At 48.3% G+C, this 14,129-nt stretch overlaps 1 protein-coding gene across 3 annotated transcripts; it reads left to right on the top strand.

Annotated features, from left to right (window-relative positions):
• Nucleotides 1–98: 98 nt before the first annotated feature.
• CRAT (carnitine O-acetyltransferase) lies at nt 99–13,970 on the top strand. Of its 3 annotated transcripts, none has more exons than XM_085593817.1 (15): nt 129–180; nt 2,279–2,382; nt 3,494–3,757; nt 4,244–4,362; nt 6,429–6,482; nt 7,333–7,498; nt 8,051–8,225; nt 8,656–8,834; nt 9,842–9,942; nt 10,122–10,241; nt 10,722–10,844; nt 10,975–11,110; nt 11,558–11,620; nt 12,132–12,269; nt 12,822–13,970. In XM_085593817.1, the coding sequence occupies exons 2-15, from the start codon at nt 2,353–2,355 to the stop codon at nt 13,035–13,037; spliced, it is 1,884 nt and encodes a 627-aa protein (XP_085449943.1). In that variant the 5' UTR covers nt 129–180; nt 2,279–2,352; the 3' UTR covers nt 13,038–13,970. The 3 variants fall into 3 exon arrangements, 2 of the variants coding, with proteins under 2 accessions (XP_021407140.1, XP_085449943.1); XR_014958773.1 differs by having other exon boundaries at nt 164–180; nt 11,530–11,620; nt 12,822–12,961; XM_021551465.3 differs by lacking the exon at nt 2,279–2,382 and having other exon boundaries at nt 99–180.
• Nucleotides 13,971–14,129: the final 159 nt, after the last annotated feature.

Genomic DNA, 14,129 nt, shown 5'->3' with positions numbered 1-14,129 from the left:
CGGCGCTCCTTCCGCTCAAAGCATCACTCTGCCTTTCCCAAAGATGGCCACGCGGGATTCGCCCCACTCCAAGATGGCGGCGGGGCGGCCCCGCCCCGGAGCGGCGGCGGCGGCGGCCGGGCTGTCCTTGTGGTGGGCCCGGGGAGCGCGGCCATGCTCGCCTTGGTGGCCAGGGCTGCGGTAAGAGCGACACCGGGAGGGGCGGCTCCGCCAGCACCGGCCGGAGACGGGGAGCGAGGTGGCGGTCGAGGGTCGCTACATCGGGCAGGGTCGAGAGCGGGCGGGCGGCGAGCCCGGCTCCGCGCGGGGCCTTTAGCGGGGCAGCGCTGGCGGTCTCGGCGGTGCCGCTGCCCGGTCCGGCCCCAGCCCGGAGCACAGGCCCGGGTCCCGGCCAGGGCCGTGCGGGGAGCGGGCAGGGACCTGCCGAAGTCAGTCCCCAGGCCCGCTGGGTTCCGCCCGTGCCTGGCGGCAGCGTGCGCGGTGGAGCTGTCCGGGACGGAGATGACAGCCCCAGAACTGTCAGGGTTCTCTGGACATTGCCCTGTCCCATTACCCTGTCCAACGCCCCTGCCAACGCAGGGTCACCTGGGGCAGATGACCCAGGAACGTGTCCAGGTGGGTTTGGAATGCCTCCAGAGAGAGACAAACTCCACACCATCGCTGGGCACGGTGCTCTGCCATCCTCAGTGTAAAAAACTTACTCCTCATGTTGAGGGCAAACTTCTTGTGTTTTAGTTTATACTTCCCCTCCTGTCACTGCACACCACTGAAGAGAGTCTGGCACCACCCTCTTGACGCCCACCTCGATGATATTTATATGGATTGTTCAGATTCCCTGTCAGCCTCCTCTTCATCAGATTAAACAGGATGAACTCACAGTCTCTCACTCGCCTCACATAAGAGATACTCAAGTCCCTTAATTATCTTTATGTCCTCCTCTGGACCCTCTCCACAGTGCCTTGTCTTGTACTGAGCTGTCCAGTTGGGGCTGGACAGCAGGAAGGTGGCTGCTGGACACGGAGGGGCCAGGGAAGCCCAGGCAGATGGCATCGGTGGCTCCCACCGTACCCATCCTGCTGCACACACAGCAGAGCTGTCAGACCCCTGCCAGGCTTGGGAGCTGCTCTTTGCAGTCTCTTCTGGGTCCTGAGAGGAGGAGACAGAGCAGCAGAACAGCAGCTACAGTGTGGATCCACTCACAGTTACTGAGGGACTGGGCAAGACCAGTTGTCTCTGGGCTTAAGGGGCACTCCAGATTGTAATTTAAAAATAAAAGACAAACCTCTGACATCCTGCTACTCAATTCTGTGGCTGTGCTAAGAATCAGCTAGGAAATTCCTTCTGCCCCCCAGCAGGTGGATTTCCTTTCCCACCAGCTTTGCAGGCTCTGGAAAAGGTTCTTTGCTGTGTTGGAACATGGCTCAGCAGTGATGCCAGCCCAGAGGCTGGCCCTGTCTGCACACTCTGCTCCACTGGTGTTCGTTTTCCTGTTGCTTGTGGGGAGTGTTGGGCTGTTCCCTCTGTTTGCTGCCAGCTGCCCCCTCAGCTCTGATCACTGTTCCTTCTCCCACCAAATCTTTGAATTTAACCCCAAACCAAACAAAGAGGGGACAGAAAAGAGGGAAGATAACAAATGCATTCCACATTTTAACATACAGTGGCTTCCATGAGTTTGTTTTGGGATTTTCATTGTTACCCCATGGAAAATCAGCTGTTTGTTTGAGATCATCATACTCTATCCAAGCTATGCAAGCCGTGCTTGTCTGCCCCTCAATTCATTAGACAGACACGAAGGAGGTGTTGATATTCCTTGTGACTGCATGGCATTTTCATTGCCCTGCTGTGGAGATATTTTTTGTGGCTTTTTTTGAGTTGACAACTCAGAACTCCCCAAAGTCTCAGCTTGCAATAATGACCACATATCATGGGCAGTGAGGGCAGTTGGGGTACTGCCCATGGTGCCACCTCCAGGACATAAACTGAGGTCTCTCCTGCATTATGTCCAGGTATCTCTCCCAACAGCCACAGTAGTTTCAGGGTCCAGACAAAGGGTGAAGGAACAGCATCCCAACTTCTGCCCTAGCTGGAGCCCAGAGCTTGGTCAGAGAGGGGCTCTAGCCAGGTATTGATCAGCTGCCCAGAGGAGCACCTTCAGGGCAGTTGTCGAAATCCAGTGATCTGATAATTCCTGTCCCCTGCGGCTGTGCCAGCCCTTGAGCCCTCTGATCAGAGCAGTCATGTGGCAGTTGGCTAATGAGGTGACGCCCTGCATGGGCAGCACATTGTCAGGTGGAAGAGGAGACCCAAGAGAGGCCGAGGGAGAGCTTTACGGCCTTTTCTGTCCTACCAGCCATGGATAGGAAGCAGAAGCAAGCAGAGAAGGTACAGTATGCCCAAGCTGCTGTGATCAACACCTTTCTTTTCCTCGCAGTCCCACTCTTCTTTTATGCTTCAGTAATTCCTCCCCCTGCTGTTTTTTTCCAAACCTCAGTCTCACAGCTCTTCTCAGGTCCCACAAAGACCCAGCTGCTCAAAAACAGGGCAGTTTCTGGCGGGCCTTTGTCATCTTGTAGATTGAGCTGTTTCTTCTCAGTCCTTAACTGCTGGGAGGAGGTGTGGGGACAGCTATTTTCTCACCGCTTTGGAAGGCAAAGGGAATGTTCTCAGTGGCTTTGCATTCTCAGTGCACTGACAATGCAAAGTCCAGAGTCCTGCAGGAGTGTCTGATTCAGTAGATCCATGGGAGAGGGAGGTGCAGAGGGAACTGGAAACCTTGAGTACTACTGAAACATCTTCAAGCTGAAGAATGTCCAACCCCGTTCATCCAAAAGGATGTTGTTATTCTTTTTGGGGAAAACTGGTGAGTTAATTTCCTGGTGAGCACTTGGGTTTGCTCGGTTATATTTCTCCAGCCAGGGAAGTGGTTTGTGCTTCTGCTCCCACATGACCCAGTTGGATCACAGGAGCCTTTTGGCATCACCCACAGTTTCCTGAATCAACAGAGAAAAGGCATTTTAATCCTACCCCAAACTTAGCTAAATTCTGCCTCCGCAAAGCCAGAAGGGTAGTTTGGTTTGGCACAAGGGTTTTGCTTTTTAGCCTTATGATTTTGTAAGAAATAATGAAAGTTTCTGATAGTACATAAGATGGTTATTTTTTTCACAACTTTCTTCCCATTTACCACGGGATGGAAGGGTTTGACTTTGTCTATCATATGGAGACTCTCGGCTGAAAGGTGTTCACAGAGTGGGGAGATGTGTCATTATCCCAGCAGCATTTTCTCTGACGAGCTAAGAATAGGTATCTTGGAGATGGAGTTTCTCTTTCACAGCTTTCCTGGATGTCCTGCACCCTTCTTCAGCGCACAGCCGTGCTCTGCTCCCAGGCTGGGACACCCATGTGCCCACAGAAAGGCTGGGATGGCAACTCCTAGATCCAGGTTCTTTGCTACTTCGGGGATGTTTTGTCTCGACATTTGCTCTGTGCTTTGCAGGCCAGGCCCTGTGGCCTGCTGAAGCAGACACCTCTGAACAAGGTTGTGGGCAGATTCCAGCTCCACCAGGAAGCGCTGCCCCCCCTGCCTGTGCCTCCACTGCAGCAGACACTGGATCGGTACCTGCTGGCCCTGCAGCCCATCATCAGCCCCGAGGAGCTGAGCCACACGCGGGAGCTGGTGGCCGAGTTCCGCAAGCCGGGGGGCGTCGGGGAGAGGCTGCAGAAAGGCCTGGAGAGAAGAGCCAGGAAAACAGAGAACTGGGTAGGTCAGGGCTCTGGCCCCAGCTCAGGTTAGGGAGAGTGGAGGGCTGATATGCATCTCTTCCCTGTCCTGGCTGCATCCACTGGAATCTGTGTTTTAATGACAACACCTTCCTGACCAGTTCGCCACTGATCTCCCCAAGCTGTGCAAAGGCCTCAGCAGGACTTGGGTGAGCAGAGAGATTATGGCAGAACAGGGAGTCACTGGCTCTGCCTCTGGCTGCTGAAGGCTTGAACCTGTCATCATCCTACAACTGCCCCAAGAAGCTGAGCAGAGGGTTGAAGGAGACCCTCTGCTCAAGCCCTGTACCAAAAGCCACCCATGCCTTGCTTAAATCCTCCTTTCCCCTTCTCCCTGCATAGTAGAAACCCCAGACACTTTGTTTGAAAAGTGTGGGACAGAACTGGGGGCAGGATGCTGAGACCCATCCACCAGAATTGGGTTGGACAGCAGCAACAGCTCTCTGTTTTCTTTTTTCCATCCCAGCTCTCAGACTGGTGGCTGAAGACAGCTTACCTGGAATATCGCTTGCCAGTTGTGGTCCACTCCAGCCCAGGTGTGGTTTTACCTAAGCAGGATTTTCTGGATCGACAAGGTCAGCTCAGGTAAAATCCTTTTCTACCTTCCCTCCTTCCCTTAGATTATAGGTGGGATGAGTTTTCTCTGTTCAAAAGGGATGAGGGTATTAAGGCCGATTGGGAATGACTAATCTGGTCCCCAGGTCTGAACTGTCTTTGCTCTAAGGGCAAGGCTGCCAGTAAGGAAACTCCTGGTTGCACCTGACTAAATATTTCATCACAGAGAAAACCAAATAGTGGTTCAGGTATTAAACAGGGACTGAGAACCTACATTTAGGTCTTAGCGCAAGCACAGATCTTCACTGCAAAATGGTCCCATCACTGGCTGAAGATATTGTGAGGATGTATTGGAGGCATTGAGATTGTGTGTGCTGTTAAAAGAGGCACCGAAAGTAGCCCAGGCAACTTTGTTGTAAATTTTCACGTAAAGGAGATCACCCAGAAATGCCTCTGGAGTTTGCTAGTTTATAGGGATGCGGGAGCCTGACAGGGACTGTCCCCTGTTGTGATTCATGGTTTGGGAAACCACAGTTTCCCAAAGACCGACCTTTCCACTCCAAGCTTTTCTTTGCAATCAGACTCTGCCATGCCCTCTCTCCCTCGTGGGCTCCCTTTAATTTTTAACCACCACTAGCAGTGTGCTGCATCCATCTGCAAAAGTTCAGCACCAACCTTTACACAGCTACCTTTGCCACAGTTAGCAGTCAGCACTGCCCTGGCGCCAGCCTGGGGATCAATGAGGCTGGGAACAAATCCTCCCACCCCTCAATATACCTGAGCAGAGCATTAGTCTCACAACAGTGCAAGACTACACAAATGTCTTGAAAGCTCTCCATCATATTATTCTTAAATTTTCCAAGTTATTGGGAGAACTGCAAGTGCCCAACCAGTAGAATTCAGCAGCTGCATAAGAAGGTGGGCTCCTGTGTGTTTGGGTAGTTCTTGGCTGCACAAAGAAGTTTGACAGTGCACCTTGAAACTAAAGCTTCCAAAAGCAAATTTGGAAAATGGTGGGTTTTTTACTCCTTAACCTGGCAAAACTGCTGGCTGAACACAAGTCAACCAACCTCTCCCATCTCCTCAAGCCCAAGCTCAGCTTCCAGGCTGTTAATTCTCTGGAAAGGAACATAGACCCTCTTACTGATGTTTCCCTCATGTTTTGCAGTAAGGTTGAGGAATTTTAATTGAAAACTACTTTGCTGAATGTCTTACTTCACAGAACCCCTAGGTTCTTGGAGTTGTGTCCTTTGATCTTTCCTAGGGATGGCAGGCTGAGCCAATCTGAAAGCTAGTGTCTGCAAATGCCAAATGTTGGCAGCACGTCACTCAGCCAACAACACAACCTCCTGACCCAGTGACCTCCTACCTCCTTCCTTCAGGGACAGGTGGGAGCTCCCATGTCAGAGAAGGCCAATCTGTCACTTCCAGCTAAGCAGCTTGGTGTAGCATGTCACAGCCCTGCTGGAAGCTGGCACTGGCACTGCTTACGTTAATCCTGGTAAACACAACACCTCGGTGTCCATGTGCAGCACATCTGCTTTGTTTCCAAGCCCTCAATGCCAGAGGAAGGTTCTCCAGAGTTATGTTAGCAGCAGGATGTTCACTGGGGTAGGAGCTCAGTCACCAGTGGTATCTTAGACGCAGGAAGAAACAGCTGCATCTCAGCTTGATACTCCAAGTTGGCCTCTAGCCATGGAAGGGCAGAAATCCCCTTCTCTTGGTGCTGTTTTAATGCTGAGAATCAGCACTCAGATGTGATAAAATCGTAACACATCAGTGGCAAACATTGCTGTTAGAGGGTCATTAATGCATGACTGAATCCTTCTTTCTTGAAAGCTGTCCAGAGTTCCTTGGCTGTATAGCAAGACACATAAAAAAAGAAAGTGCCACACAGTAGGACTATCCAGCAATCTCAAATCACAGCCCAGAGTGGCTGTGTCAGTGAACCAGAAATGGGCACAACAGGGGCTTGGCAGAAAGGCTGAACTTTCTGAGGAGTAGAGAACAGCTCTGCTAATTCTCCTCCTCAGCTTGTCCCTCAGCCCCAGACATGTCTGGTTGATCTCAGCTTGTTACATTTGGTATTTTTCCAGGTTTGCTGCCAAGCTGATTGAGGGTATCCTGGATTTCAAGACCATGATTGACAAGTGAGTTACTTGACCCTCCTGAGAGTTTACACCTTCTTTAACATCACAGAGATGCTAAGCCTTGTCCATAAATTTCCCACATAGGCAAGAGATGACAGCACAGATTTGAAAAGAGATACTGTAATCCTCAGTCCCCTCCAGTGGGAAAAAAGCAAACTTTGTTTGCTCTCTCTTCACGTTCTTTACATTAATGCTTTCACTGGTATGGGAACATGCTTGGAGGGAGCGAGCACGACTGACAGTCGCACGGAGCTTTGCACTTCTGTTTGTTCACAGGACAAGCTACAGCTCAGGCAGCAGGAATTTGAGTCTCTAACATTGTGTTCCTGGTGTTTCTCACCTCCCAGCTAGATGGGATGAGCGCTAGATAAATTTGTTCCTCCCTTACCCTCTTTGTCACCAGCAAATCTCTGCTGGACACGCCTTATTTAAGGTCCAAAAATATGTTTACTAACCCGAACAGTCAAAGTTCAGGGTAGTTGGTATATGACTGCAGAAGTGAGTGAGCCCCTGCCTAGTTCATGAATCATATCAACACATGAGAGACTCATCACTCAGAACTACAGCCATGGACTAGATCCAGAGACCTGATTCTCTGGTGTCACAGAAAGGATGGTGTTTTTTCCCTTCCCAAATAAAACACCAGCAAACAGACATTTTTTGTAGCCTATACTAAGAAAGCTCCCATGAATGGGGAAGGACAGCCCCTTTTATGCCACCTTTAGGTTTTGCTGGAGGGAGGGAGGGAGTGCAGCTGCAGGGCAGAACCTGTGACCTGTGTGGGAAGCACAGGCCTGCTCACACTGATCTGTTCTCTCTCTCCTTCCTGCTTACCTTGCTGTGTCTCCAGTGAGACCCTTCCAGTGGAGTACATGGGTGGGAAGCCCCTCTGTATGAACCAGTACTACCAGATCCTCTCATCCTGCCGCATTCCTGGGCCCAAGCGGGACTCCATCGTCAACTACGCCAAAGGCAAAAAGCAGTCCAGACACATCACAGTTGTTCACAACTTCCAGGTAAGGCAACTGCTGGGCTTTCAAGGTCTGTTAAGGTGCAGGTGTCCCTTTTGCTAGCTGTTATCCAGAAGAAAGGGAATAACAAAGTCTCTGCCCACAAGGTTTTTCTCGCCAGGGTTATGTTCCTGCTCCCTTTATCCTCTTTGGCCAGCAGCAGAATTGCCACATGTAAGCAACAGACTAGAGGCAGAAAAATACTGTCTTCCTCTGTTTCTTGTCCCTGTAATTCCTGTCTCTCAAAGCCCAGAGACCATGTCTGCAACTAGTAAGTGAAAATTGGATGACAAACCCTCCTACTGCAGCTTAGTCTCAGAAACAGGAATTCCTCCTTGGTCCTTGTTACCATGGCTTCATAAAACCAGGACTGTATTTATGCCCTGCAAAGGAGACTGGATTTGGGTCTCTGAATTCTGAGCATCCTTCAAAAGTTTTGCAAGCTGAGTTCTTCAGCCAGGCCTTGCCTTCTCAAAGTAGCTGTTGCCAGTTTCTGGGTCTGGGCAGTTATACTCTCTCACTGTTGTCTCTGTCCTTATCCACTCTTCTCACCTTCAGTTCTTTGAGCTGGATGTTTACAACAGTGATGGATCTCCCCTTACTGCTGACCAGCTCTTCATTCAGCTGGAGAAGATTTGGAATACCTCCCTCCAAACAAACAAAGAACCTATTGGGATCCTCACCACCAACCACCGAAACAGCTGGGCAAAAGCCTACAACAACCTCTTGAAAGGTCTGTAGAGTCCCTAACACATGTGTGCTAACAAATACTGCAGATCTTTGAATAACAAATTTCCCCACTGTGCTCTTCTCAGTTCTTTCTTTTGGAAGCTTGTTTTGGACAGATAACATGAGCCTTCCACCTTAAAGAAGCAATCATTGCAATCTATTGTAACTTTTGGGTTGGGAGGTACATGTTCCAAGTGTGAAGGCAACAGAGTTTGTTGCCTTGCAAATGAGTAGGATATGAGAAAAGTGAAAAAAGGAGGGTGAATGCAGCATGTTCACACCTGTAACAACACAGCTGGCTGCACTTTTAATAGCTGTGTACACCCCCCACTGAGGTACAGCAGGAACCCAACACTGCATCCTTCAAACCCACTCTTTCAAATTTCTCTCCTTCCAATGACACAACTCCCTCTTACAGTTCATTTCTCTCCCAGATAAGACCAACAAGGAATCCGTGCGTACGATTGAGAAGAGCATCTGCACCGTGTGCCTGGATGCCCCCATGCCCCGGGTGTCCGAGGACGTCTACAAGAGCCACGTGGCCGCGCAGATGCTGCACGGCGGCGGCAGCCGCTTGAACAGCGGCAACCGATGGTTTGACAAAACCCTGCAGGTAAGAACTGGTGCTTTAAAGGTACTGAAGAAGTGGCTCCGGAGGTGTTTCCTGAGACTACAAAAGTCTAAAAAAATCCCAGGAACCTTTTGCAGCAAAGATCCTCATGTTAAGATAGTGAAAAACAAGGGAGATGAGGAGTGGTGGCTGACAGTGCGAGATCCTGTGGTTCCCCCTGCAGTCACCAGCATTTGTTGCTGCCTCAGGGACTTGTTTCTTTCCTGCCTCTGCCCACGTTTATTCAGTGCAGCAGGTCTTTGTGTTCCTTATAAATCAATTTTCTGCCTGCGGTCAACAATGCCTCATCTGCTCGGAGGCAGCCCAAACAATGGGAGGTCTGTTCCTTGGATCTCCTCCAGGCTTGTCACTTTTCCTAGTTCTGCCAGAAGCTGCCCAATGGCATTTTGTTTAGTTTTTTGAAACATGCACTGCCATCCCACAGCATCCCTCTGATCTCTTCTCCATTCAGTCTTGTCAAGATCCTTCAACAGCAGCTGCTGTCGGAGCTTTTTCTTTCATTAGTTGGTACATTCTGGCCTGCGGATTGTAGCAAGCCAGAGTATTTAGGATTTAGAGGACTCTTCTCATACCTGCTGAACTCTTCATAGTGTTTTCAGCTGTTTTGTTCCTGTTTGGAACTCTTCACCAAGGGGATAAAGTTTAGATGTTCCAGCCGATTGAAAAGTAAGGGTAAGCCAGCATGTGGCTATGTTATTCCTGTACTATGGGTGCATCACAGTAAATCAGAACCACTGAACCTCTGTGTGGCCAAAGCACTGAGGACACCAATATGTCAGGCACACCCCTATCCAGGGGATTCTGCAGAACTGTAACAGTGCTCTCAGATCTCCTCCACCTGCTGAAAGGATTCCACTGCTGTGCTGCTAAAGGAGACCCCTCGGTGTGCAAGGACAGGCTCTGATACAGAGACACCGAGGACTCTCTGGGTATCTTCTGCCCCGCACACTGCCTGTCTTCAACACTGTCCTCTCATGCTTCTCTCCCAGTTCATTGTTGCTGAAGATGGCTCCTGTGGTCTCGTATATGAGCATGCCCCCTCCGAAGGCCCACCCATAGTTGCTCTTGTGGATCATGTTGTGAAGTTCACGTGAGTCCTGCCCCTGCTTTTCCTCAGCATTGGAGATCCCTTATTGGCACTGTGAAAAGTCTGTCAGGCTGTGGACCAGTGTCACAAAGGGATAAGTCTCCTCTGCATTTCTATCCAGGCTGTAGCATTCCTAGCTGAGCCTCATGCCAAAGGTCAAACAAAACCATTTCTCTGAGCAGGAAGAAAGCCGAGATGGACAAATCGCCTACGGTTCATCTGCCAATGCCCAAAAAGCTGCGGTTTAACATCACCCCAGAAATCAAGAATGACATAGAGCAGGCAAAGCAAAACCTCAACATGTGAGTATGGAAAAGTGGTGGGTGACTGAGGGAGTAATTCTTGCCCCTTTGGAGCCCGTCAGTGGTTTAACTGAAGCTTTCCCCACTGCAGCCAGGGGATTTTCCCAGTGACTTCTGGGCTCAACAGCATTGAGCTGAGCTGAAAAGCACTGCCAGGAATAAGGTGAAAGGTGCTGGAAAGGGGTTATTACTGATTCATCCCATTTTCTAAGAAAGAGCAAGGCTTTATTGGATCCAGCCAAGAATACTGGACCATAAAAACACACATGGCCACCTAACCTAGTAAAGATTTTCAGTAGTCGCCAAAAATTCTTACCTCTGTGGTGCTGCCCAAAAAGATCTATATGAGCTAGAGCTCTCTGTCCCTGCATAGGTCAGATCAAGATGGCCTGTTCCCTCTGAGCCTTGAGAAAGCAAATCCTTTCCACTGTTTTACAAGAATAAGCAACAAAGGAACGGTTCCTCTTTCTTTCCTTGTAGCATGGTTGAAGATCTGGATATCAAAATCTGGGTCTTTCATCAATTTGGAAAAGGATTTCCCAAGTCAGAGAAGATAAGCCCTGATGCTTTTATCCAGCTGGCCTTGCAGCTGGCATACTACAGGTAAGACCACCCAGAGGTCATTCCTCAACCTCCTCACTGACAGACTCAAACATGTGAGCTTGATAAAGATGGTACAGACTAGGTTTTCCAAGGACAGACTCACTGTGTGGCTTTCTCCTCCGTGTCCCAGGATGTATGGCCGTGCCTGTGCCACGTACGAGAGCGCGTCGCTGAGGATGTTCCGCCTGGGCCGCACCGACACCATCCGCTCCACCTCTGTGCACTCCCTCAACTTTGTGCAATCCATGGACAGCCCTGACAAATCGGTGAGGATCTCAAAGAAGTGGAGTAAGAGGAATCCAGAAAAGAGAAAAGCTGCTTATTTGGCTGACCCCATCTCATTTCAACTAAGAAGGGCTGCAGCCCATATTGAGCTAAACCATAGCTTGCAGCATTATCTTTACATATCAGGGGTTTCACTTGACTTTTCTATCATATGTACTGAAAGCCTGGAAAACATCATGTGGATGTTTCTGAGCCCACCAAAAAGTCCTTTATAAGGTTGTTCAGCTACTCAAACTAAGTTCTGCTACTGATGGATGAATTCTATTCAGAATGAAGTAACACTGCCAAACAAAATTATATAAAAATTAAATCTAGTAAATATAAATGTTTCATACAGACACACAAAGCAGAAATGTCTTCTATCCTAGAGAAAGCCAAAATGAGGTTCTCTGTTCTGCAGAAAAACTTACAGATCTGTGTGTTCCCAGGACCAGGAGAAAGCAGACCTGCTGAGGAGAGCCACACAGGCCCACAGGGAATACACAGACATGGTAAGTGTCCTCTATGTAGACAGGCTTGGGGGTTTACCCAGGAAATGAGAGTTCTGGGGAAAAAGACAAAACCTGAATATATTTTGCTCCTGACACAGCAGTGTGGCCATTAGTGTTGCAAAGGCCCGACTCTGATCTGACAGTGCTCAAAAGCCACTGACTGAATCCGCTCTAGCTGGTGTGTTAAGTGTCCCTTGTGACTGGCCTAAAGGAAATAATCAAATATTACAGTAGCTTCATTTCTTACCATCATTGTTACTGAAAAATGCCAAAGTTTCACAAGGAACCCTTAAACCAGAGGGATTCCATGGGCAGAAACTGTAAGGTTGTTTCCATTGGCGTGTTTAATTTCATAGTCCTTACAAACAAGATTATTAGTCTCAAAGACAACGTCTAGTTTCCTTCTAACTTTAGAGACTTTTTAGAAGTGTTCTTTTTTTTAACCAAAGAAATAGTTTTGCTCACTTGCTGCTGGCCTGGCTTTCATCTGTCCATCGTTGCTTTCCTCCAGGCCATACGGGGCAATGCAATAGACCGGCACCTCTTGGGGCTGAAGCTCCAGGCAATTGAGGACCTGGTGAGCATGCCCGAGCTCTTCATGGACACAGCCTATGCTGTTGCAATGCACTTCAATCTCTCAACCAGCCAGGTACAACTCATCTGAGCCAAAAGCACTCTCTGTTCCTTTTCATGCCTTCCTTATCCACATTTCTTTTCAGTTCCTTTCTGTTAGAAACTCATCTACATTGGGACCGAAATTTCTAAACTGGCTGTCAATCCCATAAAGCTACAGATCTGATCTTACACCTGCCACAGTCCCTCACAGACATGTAAAATACTAACATAACCAAAACCAAGATCATCAAGAGTGTTTGGTGTCTAAATCAAAGTGATATCAATGAAATCAGCAGCCAGAACAGCTTTGTGTTAAGTGCTGTGCTCTGATTCTTACTGAATAGTTCTACTTGTGACTTACTACAAGCTTTCCCTGAGGAGAAGCACTCCTGTACAAATGCAGAGGAAAACACATTGCTGCTAAATGGTAGGATCCAGCACATGTGTGGTGGGAGGTGAGGGTGACCAAAGGCCCTTCTAGAGCAGTTTAATAAGATGAGTTTCCTCTGTTGACAGAGCTGTTTGCATTTGATGGTTTCATTTTTCTCTGACTGGTCAGAAAGTTTTAATCACATTGTCTCCACAGGTCCCAGCCAAGACAGATTGTGTGATGTGTTTTGGTCCCGTGGTTCCAGATGGCTATGGAGTGTGTTACAACCCTATGGAGGAACACATCAACTTTGCAATTTCAGCCTTCAATAGCTGTGCTGACACAAATGCAGCCCGCATGGCACATTATCTTGAGAAAGCACTGCTAGACATGAGGAGTTTGCTCCAGGCTGCTCCCAAATCCAAACTGTAAGAGGGAAACCCCCCAGTTAAATGGGCTATCCCTGATGCACTGAAGCTCCCAGTTCCTCAGAAAACAATTCAAAGAACAGCTTGCCCTGGAACCGAAAAAGATGGCTACCATTTGTTTTCAGCAAGATGTTACAGAATAGTCACCTACAGATGTCAGACTGCCTCAAACCAAAGTAGAACTGAGAGGGCCTCTCCCACCAATGCAAAGTGCACCTTCCTGTCCTCAAAGAGGATGCAAATATGATTTTTATGAAAACTACTGTAATGGAATACAGAAAGCACAGTCCTTGCCAGTATCTAAATCCATTTGGTGAGGAAGGTAGTTCTTGTCCACAAAAAGCAAGGCATGTTTATTGTATGATGGGACTACTGTAAAACCAAGTATTTTTCCTGGTTTCATCTTCTGAAGAGCATCTTCTGGTCTTGACTGACGATTTTTCTACTGTTCCAGCAAAGCCTCATCATTCAACTTCAGCAAGGGGAAGTTAAACCAGAGAGATCCAGTCTTGTTAGAGTACACTGCACTACTTATCCCAGGCACTCCAACTAGTACAGGCTTTACAGGAATGTTCCCGTCCCCTTGTTCAGGACACTGGGATTTCCTTCATCTTACACTGACCCTCTTAACAATAGGACATGACGTGATACAAGCTAAGGTGATTTTTACTGTTTCAGGTTATTTTTGTTGTTGTTTTTACTGAAATACTACTCCAATTTGTGCCAGCTTTATTCTGTGAGAGAATGATCTCGTATGATATGATGTTTTTAAGTTCAGCTGACAAACTTGAGACAGTAAAAGATTATATGTAAACATTAACATTCAACAGTAGCGTTAAGAACTACTTCCAACCAATCTATTGGAACTCAAGCTCCTGACTACACTTTTATTTAGTAAAACCATAAGGTAATAAAGAATTCTAGTGCTCTTTCTGCAGTAGGAATTCTGTCTTTAAATTGCACACCCTTCAAGATGTGTCTGCTGGGATGTCACCATAAACAAGAAGCATTAGGAGTGTGATGGCCTGTTTTGTTAACAGGGAAAAAATTGCAAGGGACATGATCTAAGTGACTTGAACATATATGAACAAATTTG

This window comes from Lonchura striata, chromosome 17 (assembly GCF_050655825.1).
Source record: "Lonchura striata isolate lonStrDom1 chromosome 17, ASM5065582v1, whole genome shotgun sequence".
Taxonomy (NCBI): domain Eukaryota; kingdom Metazoa; phylum Chordata; class Aves; order Passeriformes; family Estrildidae; genus Lonchura; species Lonchura striata.
Note: the sequence above shows the minus strand (reverse complement) of the source record. Positions and strands in the feature narration are given on the sequence as shown.